Consider the following 15,119-nt stretch of genomic DNA (forward strand, 5'->3'; position numbering starts at 1 on the left):
GCTAACAATAACTCCTAGCATGAAGAGGTTTTGTCATTACAACCTGATGTCACCGTTCGTATTCAGGGCTCTCTTTCAAATCTTTAGTCTAAGCAAGTTCATTATGATAAAAAATGTGCATTTGTTTCATAACCAAGCTAAATATTACTACCTGCCTTAAAAGTGCCTCTCTTGCTCACTAAGCAAAAATGTGTACAATTCTGCGAATATGTCAGAGGACTCATAGCATGTTTACTATCGTACCCAACATAATAGACGCGCAAAACGTGCATGTATTCAGTATGTTTATAAGCTTTAAAGATGTTCCTAGCTTGTTTTATCTTTTTTCAAAAACGCTTAACTAAGCGAGAATTTAAGCTGTTGTACATATGGCATAAGTATAAATGTTAACCCTTCTCATAAAAGCAATGCCATGTATTTAACATGTTCCTAAACGTCACTAAACCAATCCACTGATGTTACAAAGCCAGATATTTTGATGTTAAAAAAAAAATGTGCTGTTAAATATGCTACGAAAATGCCTGCAGCAGCTGTTGTGGCTCTGCACGCTTGTTGTTACTCAATGCAAAAGAAAAATAAAGCATTAAAAAAAAAAAGTAAAGTGCTTACAAATATATAATAAAAGTGCTAAGTGTAAACATACTTAATACAAAAGTGTGAAAATTAAAAGACCACTACATTGAGAGGAAGTAGCCTTGGTGACTTTAGTGATCCTTTAATAAAAAATATTAAAAACACTTTCGCTAGTAGAATGCATAGATACTTTCTGCCATTTAAAATAAAGTTCCTCCACCCTTTTAGGCCTTCTATTTACATTCAGGAATTCCCCCCCTAGATGTTATGGCGCAAGAGTTAGAATTAGGTGCAGGGCCGGACTGGGATAAAAATTCGGCCCGGGCATTTTTTTATCACAGCGGCCCACTAAGAAGGGGGCGGGGCAGAGAGGGTGTGTTTTGTCATCACTAACGACAAACACGCACCCTCTCAAAGTGCAGGTCAGGGCAGACCATGCGCAGAGCTCTGCTAAAGAGCTCTAGCATGAGAAAAAAGCCCTGTATTTGTTCTGCACAGCGCAAGCAAATTTAATAACATGCCTGCACTGTGTTTCCTTGCAACTTGTCTCTGGTGTCTCTATAAATGGATACCAGGAGACAAAAATGCCAGGAAAGAGTATTGTGCATGTATTTGGAGCCTGCTTGTGGGATTGTGTGTGTTTATAGAGTGAGCTGATTGTGGTGTGGTATTGTGTAATAAGGTCGGTTTTAGTTGTGTTGTGTGTGTGGTGTAATGTAATGCATATGTGGCTAGGGGCTGTAGAGAATGTGTGTATAGGGGATGTAGCAAGTGTGTGTGTGTGTGTGTATAGGCGATGTAGTGTTTGTAGAGAGTGTGTGTTTAGGGGTGTAGTATGTGTTTGCGTACAAGGAATCTAGTGTGTGTATAGGGGATCCAGAGTGTGTATGTCAGGAATGCAGTGTGTGTGTGTGTATATATATATATATATATATATATGTGTGTGTATATACACACACACATATGTTTGGAAGTATTGTGTATGTGGGTGGTGCAGTGTGTTGGGGAGGTTCTGTGTGTATGTGAGGGGTGCAGCATGTGTGTATGATGGATGCTGTGTGTGATGTGTGTGAGGGTGCGGTGTGAGGATGCTGTGTATGATGTGTGTGAGAGTGCTGTGTATGATGTGTTTTGTGATAGTGCTGAGTGTGATGTGTGTGAGAGTGCTGAGTGTGATAGTGCTGTGGATGATGTGTATGAGTAGTGAGGGTGCTGTGTGTGAGAGTGCCGAGTGTGATAGTGCTGTGGATGATGTGTGTGACCGTGCTGTGTATGATGTGTTTTGTGATAGTGCTGAGTGTGATGTGTATGAGAGTGCTAAATGTGATAGTGCTGTGGATGATGTGTGTGAGTACTGAGGGTGATGTGTGTGAGGGTGCTGTGTGTGAGAGTGCCGAGTGTGATAGTGCTGTGTGTGATGTGTGTGACAGTGCTGTGTATGATGTGTTTTGTGATAGTGCTGAGTGTGCTGTGTGTGAGTGCTGTGTGTGATGTGTGTGAGAGAGTGCCGAGTGTGATAGTGGTGTGGATGATGTGTGTGAGAGTGTTGAGGGTGATAGTGCTGTGGATGATTTGTGTGATAGTGCTGTGGATGATGTGTGTGAGAGTGCTGTGGATGATGTGTGTGAGAGTGCTGAGTGTGATAGTGCTGAGTGTGAGAGTGCTGTGGATGATGTGTGTGAGAGTGCTGAGTGTGATAGTGCTGTGGATGATGTGTGTGAGAGTGCTGAGGGTGATAGTGATGTGGATGATGTGTGTGAGAGTGCTAAGGGTGATGTGTGTGAGAGTGCTGAGTGTGATAGTGCTGTGGATGATGTGTGTGAGAGTGCTGAGGGTTATAGTGCTGTGGATTATGTGTGTGAGAGTGCTAAGGGTGATGTGTGTGAGGGTGCTGTGTGTAAATGTTAGGGATTGTGTTTTGGGGTAAATAAACAAATAAATAAATCTAAGCAGGCATTAAATCCCCCCCTCCCTTCTTACCTTTAGCTTGGCACGCTGGTGAGTGGGAGGGAGGGACCGGCATGGTGACATCATCCCTGGTGGTCCTGTTGGTGAGTGAACTCTAGTCTGCGGGCTAGAGTTCACTCTCGCGAGATCCGGTCATTGCCATGGCAACGCGCCGGATCTCGCGAGAGGAACCCGGCGGAGCTGCAAGATAGAGCTCCGCCGGGTCCTCTCCCTCCCCAGCCGCAGGTCTCTCCAAGGGGGCCGGTGAGGAGATCTTTGATCTCCCCACTGGCCCGTCATGGCACACAGCGGGGCCGGCGCTCGGATAGTGCCGGCCCTGCAAAGACCGGCAGGGGAGATCCTGGGACCTTCCCCTGCCGGCCTCGGCCCATGGCCACCGTGGCCCACCGGGCATTTGCCCGGTGTGCCCGATGGCCAGTCCGGGCCTGATTAGGTGCTCCTTACGAACACTATACCAGCATCAATATAAATGTGATATTCTGGTATGGTAATGGAGCTCCAATACTCCAAGCAAGTATCTCCGCTGAAGTCCTCTGAGGTTGGAAGAAATGCTGCTGTAAGGATTATAGCCCAGCTCCTCAAGCACTAGGGGAGAACAGCAATTTTATTTTTATTTTTTAAAACAACACATCAATGTATACCTCCAACATCCTCATTTACATACAATAGGCACTATGGACTTAGGATAGCAACCAATTACAGTGCATATCCCAAGTCAACCAATAACAGGATGGACTTGGGATGGCAACCATTCACACTACAAAGCTTACAACCAGTGTGAATGGAGCCCTGTTATTACCAGGAAAGGGAATGGGGGGATGACAGACAATAACAAGGGCTGAGGACCACGTAGTAGGGTTGAAGTAGGGTTACCACTTGGAACGGATCTGAAAGTGGCCCAAGAAAAATAGAACAACGGCCTACTGGTAAAACAATAAGACATGAAAAGGGGGAAGAAATTAACTGAACAACAAACAAATACATTATACTCACCCTATACGTATACTGGGCACAGGCCGACTAAGACATAGGAACAATCTGGAAACCTACTTAAAGTGTCGTTCTTTCATCCTTAGTGATGGTGACAACCACCACAGGCACTATAACAACAATTAATGATTTATAGTACTAGGAACTGACGTCTTGAAACTTTAGTTCATTGCTTTGTAAGAAGAAATGCAGAACTGTTGTAAGCTATAAATAAATATGTTAGACAGGTGGTCTTCGAAGCTGAAATTGACTGCCCAGTTGCGGTTTCTCTAAAATATAAAAATGTTTTACATTGCAGGGTTAAGGGAACAGGGACACTGCACCCAGACCACCTCAATGAGATAAAGAGAGTTTTCCTCTTTAGTGTCCCTTTAGCCACAGATAATTATAAATGTCATTGTCCTAAAATCTTTATTGAAGTTCTGAGCTCCTTGAAAACTGAACGAGAGGGATACTTGAGGTAGCAAAAAAGTGTAAATACTGAAGGTACAAAACGTTTTTAAATGGTCTAGGTTTATGCATGTAAACAGGAAGGTATTGTAATGAAAAACAGAACTGATTTCTTTTTCAACATATTATTGACTATAGAACTAATATTTTTATATTCTGCTGTGTAGGTGGAGATCCGAGATCAAAACGAACAAATAACGCAAAAGGTACAATTGTAATAGTGAAAAACATCAATCACATTTATGCACACCAAACAAAAAAGTCACAAAAATGTTGCAGATATGTTGTCACATTATTGCTGATGGCTGCCTGTATGTGTTGAACGATGCTTCACTATTATATGGTTTCTAATGCTATGTAGGAGGATGAAGTTTAGCATTGTAAACTTTTACATTAAGAAACAGCAGTTCAGTATCTCAGTATGCAGTCAAAGAAAAGCCACATTAACGTCTTATGTTGAAAATGAACGTATTTACTCGAATCTAATGTGCATCTCAATTTTTGAAACTTGGAAGCTGAAAAATGCATTTGATAGCGACTGTAATGCGCATTCATACAAGACTATACTACTATACAACATTGTGCTACAATGAAAATGTTTATTGCCATATACCATAGTAACAATTATGGTATTTAAATTTTAGTGTTACATGTTCAGTCTATTATTTCTAAAGCCCTCCCTCAGGAACAAAAGTTGCCTGTTTTAATTTGTCTGCTTGAATTTGTCTGCTTGAATTTGTCTGCTTGAATTTGTCTGTTTGAATTTGTCTGTTTGAATTTGTCTGTTTGAATTTGTCTGTTTGAATTTGTCTGTTTGAATTTGTCTGTTTGAATTTGTCTGTTTGAATTTGTCTGTTTGAATTTGTCTGTTTGAATTTGTCTGTTTGAATTCGTCTGCTTGAATTCGTCTGCTTGAATTCGTCTGCTTGAATTCGTCTGCTTGAATTCGTCTGCTTGTATTCGTCTGCTTGTATTCGTCTGTTTGAATTTGTCTGCTTGAATTCACCAGTTTTAATCCGCCTGTGGGAATTGTTGGGAATGAAATTCGCAGGAATGACATTTGCTGCTAAATTTTGTATTTTGCCCCGAATGTAATGCGCCATCAAATCTAATGCACATTCAAATTATTTTACATTGTATTTTTTTTAAAATGTGCGCATTAGATTCGAGTAAATACGGTATTATGAAAATAGAGTCTGTATGTTCCTGTTCAATATTCACAGAGATTGTTAGTCTAGACCAGGTTCTTAATGTGTTCTATTTTAAGATGTTTTATAAAGCTTATATAAATTTTAAATCCTGCACTTGGAAAAGGTTTTTGTTTTATTTTTATGTTTTATGGGAGCCCACTGTCACGGATTTGTTGAATATTTTAGCCACTTGGAATACTCCATGCGAACACGCACAGCATTTTCTAGTCAATGGCAAATATCACATGCAGATGTAGAATGGACCTGTAGAGGCTGCTGCATTCTAGCCGTTAATGGCCTCAATTATATAAGCTTATATAAGTGATTCAATACTATTAGAAAAACGTACCAAATCATGTAACTACAGAAGTCCCCTTTAACCCCTTAAGGACACATGACGGACATATACCTTCATGATTCCCTTTTATTCCAGAAGTTGTGTCCTTAAGGGGTTAAAGAATTTTGGTAGAGAAATAATTTGGAAAGTTTCAGTAACAATATCGAACCATATGTGAAGCTTATTAAATTGAGGCCAATATTGGCAGAACAGACTGATGTAAGTTGAGTGGGCTGAAATACGCAGGGTGGTCTGAAAGTAAACATGACTTTGTAGGGGTCTGAAGTCAAGATGTGAAGTGGTCTAAAGTGAGCAGAAGTGTCTGACATGCATTGTGATATTAAGTGTACAGTTAGAGCTGGCAGGAGGTTTTGGCATGGTTCTTTTTGCAGTAGTTAGAGGGTTTTGTGGTTGTCTGAAATGCTTAGGGGACTTTGTGAATGCTGGTCTTGGTAGTTCAGAGTAGGCTGAGTTGTGAAATGGGAAATCCTGGTGGCAAAAATACATTTTAATCAGTGCAACGTAATTGTTTATTGTTTTTTGGTAAGCTTCCTATTTGAAAGGGAATTGGTAAAAGGCAAGAAAATGACAGGAACTGTATCTGTATAGTAGGTGCGCTCATGCAAGTGAATGTGTATGTGTGACAGTTCACAGAGACATACAGTCTTCACAGAATGAAGGACATTGGAAGATTTTATCACGTTTAACACACGTACGTTAATATAATACTTTAACATGTACACAGCATGCATTTAAACAGGTTAATTGGCATTGACGAGTGTCATTAGGAGGGAAATTGGAGAACTAAAATCTATCTTAAGATTTATCTTATGCATGGTTAATTTGTATCTGCCGAGAATGATGACAGCAGTAAGACGCTGAATATGATGGATCTAATATAATTCCTAATTAATTAATCAACTCTTCAATCAATCCATGTAGCTGCCAACACAAATAAGAGAATTGTCACCTTTTTTTTTAGATTTCCAGCTAGTATATATTGGTTTTGTGCATTTTTGAATAGGTGACATTTATCTAACCCCCCCAACTCTCTCCCTTCCTTTCCCTGGCAGCTTCCAGCACTGCGCCAAGTGCCGGAAACCAAACAGGAATAAGGACTTGTCTTAATTGCTGTCTTTTGAGAAACGAGAACAGGGCCATGTCTTTGTATTCTGAGGCTGCAGACAGCTGCAGCTCCTTGTTCTGAAGAAATCACAGAGCTGTACTATTCTGTCTATCCAAATTTCTGATCTTTTTTTTTTCTTTCTTCATAAATTTCTGAACGTTAGTACAAATCTACAAATGCAGTCATTTCTGCTGTTTCTATAGAACATTATGTAAAGCTTACATAGATAAATATTCATCTGGTTTCCAAAGAGTGTGCTTTGAGCACAGTTTTTAGAATCCCGGTTTAGTTTTTAAAAATCATTCTAAATACTGTTTTAAAAGGAACATTGGTGGAGATTTATCAAAGTAGCATGATCCAAAATGTGCTACCAAAAGCGGAATAGTCATCAGTGACATGTTCTTGCTGAGTGCATTGGATTCCATGTTGATTGCCCAATTTTTCAGAATATAAACACGTTTCAGAACACGACACTTGGATATTTTCATCACTTTGTATTTTAAAAATGCTGAATATATTAATTGATGAGGTTTTGTATTTTCACATCCAGTGATTGATATACCACTCACCAACTCTTGGTATAAATACATTCATCCAATACATCTGCATCTGTAAATTTTCACCGACAGCTTTTTTTCTTCCCCCTGTTATTACAGTGCAGTTTTAATCCCTAGATAAATGGTACATGTCAAAACATCCACATGAATGCCAGGACCCAAGGATTCCCAGCAGAACAATGCCCAGAGCATAACACTGCCTCTGCCGGCCTGCCTTCATCCTCTAGCGCATGCCATCTCTTCCCCAGGTTAAGGACCGCACATGCACATGGCCATCCACCTAATCTGAAAGAAGACCTGATTTAACAGATGAGAAAAATCTTCTTTCATTGCTCCATGGGCCAGTTCTGATGCTCACGTCCACATTGAAGACACTTTCGGACAGGAGTCATCATGGGGTTAATATGAGGTTTCCAACTTTTATTTTTTTGCATATTTTTTATGCATTATGTATAATATACTTTAAAAGGGGGTTATTCTTGCCTACCATGTCTCTTTAAAGAGGACATTTTACTTCTTCAATTTTGGTTAAACCTAATAACCAACTAAAAGTCAAGTGATTTTTAAAAATATATTTTTTTAATATAATTTTCTTTTAGTTAACATGCCCAGCAACATTTGTAGCTTGGTTAACTCTTGCAGTTTTATATACAGAGTTCATGAAGCACTAATATGGTACTGCTGGAAAATATAGACTGCACATGCACACATACAACATATCTCTTTTAGAGACTTGATTGTGCACACACATGTCCCCAAAGCATTGCAGTGAAGTTGCCACAACACAAAAACGCAGTGGAAGTAAATTTTTTTACTTAAAAACAAAAAACAAAAAACAGAACTGAAAAGTTGATGACGGTTGTCCTTTGCCCTTTGCTACAGTTTCACAGAGAACACAAAGAGCAATTGCAGCAGGCAAGTTAGGATGAACAGCATTTCGTCAGATAACAGTAGTGTCAGTAGAGTCAGCCAGGTAAAAAAAAAATTACATTTTCTAAAAAAAAAATAAAAAAATATGTAGATCATATAAAAACAATATATCATACGTTTCATTAAATGTACTAAGCTTTTAAAAAATGAAACGTGGAAATGTAATGGCCGTTGTCTTTTAATTCTGCTGTGCCATACCTGAAAACAGTGATGTAGTGTAACTTAGGTGAGGGAGCAAGGTACTGCCACTTCTCACCAAGTGACAATTCCACTTTAAGAAACACTGCTCGGTCACCTTAGTTTTAGTGTTTTACACTAAAGTATTTTTTTTTTCCAGAAGCTGAAGATTATGCAGCATTTGAAAAGCTTGCAAGCATGAGCCTCTAAACCAAATTTATGTAAAGTCCTTTCAAGTTAATCCCAATTAATTATGTTAGAAGCCTAGCACCGGCATCTTATAAGAGGGGTAGGGAAGGTATAATTGTTGCATTGTAACCTAGATGAAATTATGTTAGTCATGAGTCCTGTGTATTGAGTGTAGGAATCCAGTGCTATTATGCAAGGCATCAATTTATCCTAATAATTCCTATAATGACTAATCTAATTTATTATCTATTTAGGAGCTGTGAATTTATTTGTCGATCTTGGTAACCAATGGCATCGAACTATGTGCTGTTGTACACACTGGCATTGTGTTGTTTCACAGCAACACTTTTTCATACCTGTTTATATTACAAAATATAATTATTCTCATATGCTACAGCTAAACTAAATAATGATACTTGAACAATTCTAAAGCCACTAGCAACCAGCCAACTAATACATTTACTAATACATTTACTTCTTTGATGACTGTTAAAGTGACACTCCACCGCCCAGAAACAAAACTAAACTTGCTTTAAATTGTCTGCAGCCTTTGCAAGCCCTCTTTAACTCTGCCCAGACTTTCTGTGGTTGTCCAATCACAGACTTCCCAAAGCAGCTCAATAAGAAGTCTTTACAAGGCTGGTACTCTGGGAAATTGCTGCCTCACTGAGCGGACCAAACCAGGAAGAAACTGGAACGATTCTCTCACAGCCAGGAGGTGTAAGATCATTTAAAGTGCCTTTTTTTTATTGAAATGTGCACTCTTTGTAATCAAAGATCTCTCTCCACATGGAGATCTTCATCCTTTAGAGATCTCCCTCCCCATCTTTTATACCGCTGTAGAGAAAGCCCGGGAAGCTGCCTGTCTGCTCCTCCTCCAGGTCCTCCCTTTCTCACGAGCACAGCATGGACATCCGGCATTCACTACACACACTGCATCCACTATATACACACACACTGCATTCATTTTACACACATACATTGCATTCACTCTATATTCAAATTACACTCCTTATATACACACATACACTGCATCAACTATATACACACACACTGCAGCCACTATCCACACTGGATTCCCAATACACATACACTACATTCCTTAAACACACACACATTACATCTCCTGCAAACTCACACTAAGTCGCTTACTGAAGCGCTGAGTGTCTGTTAGATGGGGGAGGAATGGCTGCTGGGCCCTGTAGTCAGACTAGGGGCCAGTCCTGTGGGCAGGCTTGGGATGTCCTCCAGAGATCAAAGCCTTGAGCTGTGTAAAAGCACTTAACTGTGGAAGGCATACCCTATACACTAAAGTTGTTTTAGTGCCTAGAGTATGCCTCAAAGTGAATAAACCTGTGTGCTTATTAATGTAATATTTATTGTGTATGAGTGTGCAACAAAGTTTCACAACAATTAAACTATCACATCATTTACCTGTTCCCCATTACTCTCTACTTGTGAGCTTATTCCTATCTGCTCCTTCTATTTTTCCACATAACCCCTTCCCCCAGTAATGTACCTCTTTCCATACCTTTCTTTTGTCCTTCTCTCCAATGTCTAAGGCATCTTTTGCCTTAGACAGTGGAGATCTTCACCAACACGAAACAGTGTGGGATCCTGGGACATACGCAAGAGACTATACACTTATTCTAGCACACTACATGATAGAAGACGCTAAAATATTAAAACTAGGTGTATATTAGATGCTGTCACTATAGAGTAGCTCCTAAACTAACTGTCTAAGGCATCTTATGGTGTCCATTCAGGGGAGGGCTGGCCGCCTTAGGCCTGGGGGGCAAAACCAGTCAAGTGGCCCATTGCGCCACCAAATCAGTTCACCATCCATGCCCACCTTTTCCTGGTTTTATAACGGATATTGATGTTATGCTAATCAGTAGCTCTTTGCCATACCCGCTCCTTCACGGCTCTGACTTTCAATGTTGTCAGAGCACAGGCTGAGAATCTCTGAGCCTGTGCTCTGACTCACTAACTGAGCGCCGGAACCACGAGGGAGAGGATATGATCTGACTGCACCTACTGCTGGTGCGCACCAGTGGACCACCAGCGAATCGTTTAAATTAAATATGCTGGTGTACCCAACTTGTGAGCTGTGTTGGCCGCCGGGCGCCTCTGTTGTCATGGTACCCTGCGTGACCGCTCAGCTTGCCCACCCTAACGGCTGGCCCTGCTGACACACACTGATGTTACTACTTAGACATCCCTCAATATTAATACAGAGATGAGAGCAAACACCAATAAACTGTGGAAACAGAGCTGATCCCCCCAAATTTATAAAGGTTGGCTTAGAGGATTTATTCAAGATTAAATCATGCCTCCTCCTCTCTCCCCCATGCGCTGCTCTGTAGGCTGGGAGGAAGTGAAGAGTAATCACAGTCTCCCAGCACAACGCCATCTGTGGCTGCATGGGGAACAGCTGTTTAATGTAATGCTTGCAGGACGGCCAGCTGCCGCAGAACCTCTTTGTTTCCGTCTCTGCAAAGGGCTCTAGGCACTGCTTGTTGTGAGTGTGAGCCACTGTAAATTAGGGGCAGAGGGCACTTGCACTGCGGTCAAGACGGGTCTGGGCAGGAGGAGAGTGCAGTGCAATCAGTGCACTCCCCTCCTGTGGGTCACCAGTAGACTGGTGCACCTGCCCAGGATCAGAGGTGCAAGGATTTTTGCCGCCCTAGACAAAATATAAATTTGCCCCCCCCCCCCCCCATGTGACATCACAATGCCCCACCCATATGATCTGCCATATGAACTAATGCCAGTGCTGCACACAGTGTGTGTTTACATTAAAAAGCCTGCAGGGACCAGCTATAGACACCAGAACCACTTCATTAAGCTATAGTGTCCCTTTAATGTGAGGTAAATTATAGATTAGTGTCACTAATAATATACTAGATTGCCTACTTACAATTAGATGAGGATGATGATGGGCTGCAGTTTGGCTCCACTGGTCTGGTGTAGAACAGGACCTCTGGAGGCTGTTTGCAACTGTGGTCACAAAATTCAACGTTCTGGGAGAATTGGAAGCAGCTCCATTTTTTGGGGGCCTCTTACACAGCTCAAGGTCTGGGCCCCAGTGCCTGACGGTGAGTATGCCCATAAGGCCCACTCATAAGTCCACTTATTTGTTCCACCCACCCATGAGCTCGCTCACAGGGAGTGGAGTGTGTAGGGGATGTCTTATGTGTTATCTCATATGTGTGCTTATGGTATGTAGTGTATAGGGATACCAGTTTGTGCAGGTGATGCAGTGTGTTTGTGTGTATAAGGGATGTATTATGTGTTTCTGGTTGTGTGTGAGGGATGCATTGTGTGAATCTGTGTTTGTATGCATAAGGGATGCAAGGTGTGTGTCTGTATGTGTGTGCATTGAGTGTAAGAGATGCATTGTGTTTCTGTGTGTATGTAAGAAAAACAGTGTGTGTGTTTGCATGTGTGTGTAAGGGTTTGCATTGTATGTGTATGTGTATGTGTGCAAATGATGCATTGTCTTTGTGTGTAAGGGTTGCATTGTGTGTGTGTGTAATGGATGTATTGTGTGTTTCTCTGTGTGTAAGGGAAGCATGTTCTGTTTCTGTGTATGTATAGGGATGCATTGTGTGTTTCTGTGTATGTATAGGGGTGCATTGTGTGTTTCTGTGTATGTATAGGGATGCATTGTGTGTGTGTGTGTGTGTGCGCGTAGTGTTAAAGAGCTCCCTGTCTTGCCCCCTGTCCTATAGAGCTGTCCCTTCTGTCCCTTAGAGCTCTCCCCTGACCCTTAGTGGTCTCTCCTCTCCCCCACCCTCCCCTAGCGGTCTCTTCTCACACTCACCCACCCTCCCTGTGCTCTTCTCATCCCCCCTCCACCCTCCCTGTGTTCTTCTCACTCCTCCCTCTGTGTGTTCTCACCCCCCTGTGTTCTTCTTACCCCCTCCTCCTTGTGTTCTTCTTACTCCCCCCCTTGTTCTTCTTATTACTCCCCCCTTCTTCTTACCCCCCTTCTTCTTCTTAACCCTCCTACTTCTTCTTACCCCCTCTTCTTCTTCTTACCCCATTCTTCTTCTTACCCCCTTCTTCTTACCCCCTTCTTCTTCTTACTCCCCCCTCTTCTTCTTACCCCCTTCTTCTAATTACTCCCCACTCTTGTTCTTACTCCCCCCTTCTTCTTCTTACCCCCCTCTTTTTCTTATCTCCCCTCCTTCTTACTTCCCCCTTCTTCTTACTCCCCCCTCTTCTTACTCCCTCTCTTCCCTCTTCTTACTCCCTCTCTTCCCTCTTCTTACTCCCCCCTCCCCTCTTACTCCCCCCTCCCCTCTTCTTACTCCCCCTCCCCTCTTCTTACTCTCCCCCCTCCCCTCTTCTTACTCTCCCCCCTCCCCTCTTCTTACTGTCCCCCCTCCCCCTCTTCTTACTCTCCCCCCTCCCCCTCTTTTTACTCTCCCCCCCTCTTTTTACTCTCCCCCTCCCCTCTTTTTACTCTCCCCCCTCCCCTCTTTTTACTCTCCCCCTCCCCTCTTTTTACTCTCCCCCTCCCCTCTTCTTACTCTCCCCCTCCCCTCTTCTTACTCTCCCCCTCCCCTCTTCTTACTCTCCCCCTCCCCTCTTCTTACTCTCCCCCTCCCCTCTTCTTACTCTCCCCCCCTCCCCTCTTCTTACTGTCCCCCCTCCCCTCTTCTTACTCTCCCCCCCCTCTTCTTACTCTCCCCCCCTCTTTTTACTTTCCCCCTCCCCTCTTTTTACTCTCCCCCTCCCCTCTTTTTACTCTCCCCCTCCCCTCTTTTTACTCCCCCCCCTCTTTTTACTCTCCCCCCTCCCCTCTTTTTACTCTCCCCCCTCCCCTCTTTTTACTCTCCCCCCTCCCCTCTTTTTACTCTCCCCACCTCCCCTCTTTTTACTCTCCCCCCTCCCCTCTTTTTACTCTCTCTCTCCCCCCCTTTTTTTACTCTCTCTCTCTCCCCCCCCTTTTTTTACTCTCTCTCTCTCCCCCCCCCTTTTTTTACTCTCTCTCTCCCCCCCCCTTTTTTTACTCTCTCTCTCCCCCCCCCTCTTTTTTTACTCTCTCTCCCCCCCCCTTTTTTTTACTCTCTCTCTCTCCCCCCCCTTCTTACCCCCTCCCCTGTAGGTGGCCGAGCTGCACTCCGGTCCGCGGTCCCGGCCGGAGTGATAGGAAGGTGCTCAGTGTGCACCTTCCTGTCAGTCCGGCCGGGTACAGGAAACAGAAACTCCTGTTCCGCGCGGAACAGAAGTTTCTGTTTCCTGTACCCGGCCGGACTGACAGGAAGTGCACCTTCCTATCACTCCGGCCGGGACCGCGGACCGGAGTGCAGCTCGGCCACCTACAGGGGAGGGGAGGGAGGGAAAAGTAGCTGCAGCCGTCTGAGCGCTCTTTACAGAGCGCTCGGCGGCTGCAGCATTTAAAGGGCCGGCCCGCCGCGGCCGGTCCTAAAATAATTTTGGGGGGCAATTGCCTCCCTGCCCCCCGGCCCAGCCCGCCCCTGTGTCCATTCTTCCCTCCAGTCAGGCAAATATGGGTTTTATCGTAATAACAAATTCCCCATATTCTGTCCTTCTCCTCATATTTTACCTTTACACCTTTTCGTTTTCTCCATCTTCTCTCCTAATCTCCATATTCTCTCCCCACCTTCTGTACCTCTCTTTATATTCATCCACATTTTCTTATCCTTTGTTTATGTTCTACAATACTGTATTTTTCCCTTCAACACTTTCTACATTCCTCCCCTTAACACCTTCATATTTTTTATTTTATTTTATATTCTCAACTTCACTTTCTGTCTCTTTTCATATTCTCCCCTTGCTCGCTCCCTGTCCCTCTCTCCCTGTTCTTCCTTTCAAAATTGCATTGGTCTGACCTTCCTGAACAGAGATTTGCATGGGGAGCTGTGAGGATGGAGGTGGGGATAGAACATAAAAAAGTACCCCCCCTCTGTCACAGGCTGAGCTACAGCATTGCTGCAAAAAGAGGGAGTAGAGCTGGTTAGTGAAATATTCTGATCTCCCTTTCACCCATTGTATGATGGAGTGTCTAGTTATACCTGACATATGCAGTGTACACACCTATGTTCACAGATGAGAAACCTAGATGTTGCTGTCTTTTGGTAAAGTTACATTTGACTGGCATTACCCGATGCTCCTCTATAATTTCTAATTTTGGACGTTCTGCCATGTAGTCTTATTTATGACCCTCCTGCTGAGTATCATACTGGCAGTGGTGGTTTGATGTTTTATTCACTTGAATGTTTCCTTGCAGCTGTGATACAACCCTCCTTGAATGTATAAAAGCCTAATTCATGCCTAGGCCAGCTTTATCACGGTTCCTGAGACCCAGTATGTGAATTATAATTGTATTCTTGATGTATTATATGGCTTTCTTGACCATTCCTTATTTTGGTATGATGAATTTGGCTTTGGAATTTTGATATTGTAATCTCTGGATACGTTATTTGCGTCAGTGGCCCACCCTTTTACCACGCCCATTGACATCCTGCTTCACCAGACACTGCTGTTAGGGGTTATAGATTTATTTGAAAGATGAAAGTGAGCGATTAGCAAGGTATGTGTCTTCTTATAGCCATATCCTGTAAGTTTCCCTCCAGCACCACCTCCACCAGATGCATGAC

General features: G+C 42.9%; 1 protein-coding gene across 10 annotated transcripts in view; it reads left to right on the plus strand.

Moving 5' to 3' along the window:
* The window catches only part of SRCIN1 (SRC kinase signaling inhibitor 1), a 506,902-nt gene that overhangs the window by 148,549 nt on the left and 343,234 nt on the right, over positions 1-15,119 (plus strand). For all 10 annotated transcript variants that reach the window (XM_063458818.1, XM_063458825.1, XM_063458827.1 and 7 more), the window contains exon 2: positions 4,149-4,187. In XM_063458818.1, the coding sequence (XP_063314888.1) occupies positions 4,149-4,187 (39 nt within the window). The remainder of the gene's footprint in view (positions 1-4,148; positions 4,188-15,119) is intronic.

Source organism: Pelobates fuscus, chromosome 6 (assembly GCF_036172605.1).
Source record: "Pelobates fuscus isolate aPelFus1 chromosome 6, aPelFus1.pri, whole genome shotgun sequence".
Classification (NCBI taxonomy): domain Eukaryota; kingdom Metazoa; phylum Chordata; class Amphibia; order Anura; family Pelobatidae; genus Pelobates; species Pelobates fuscus.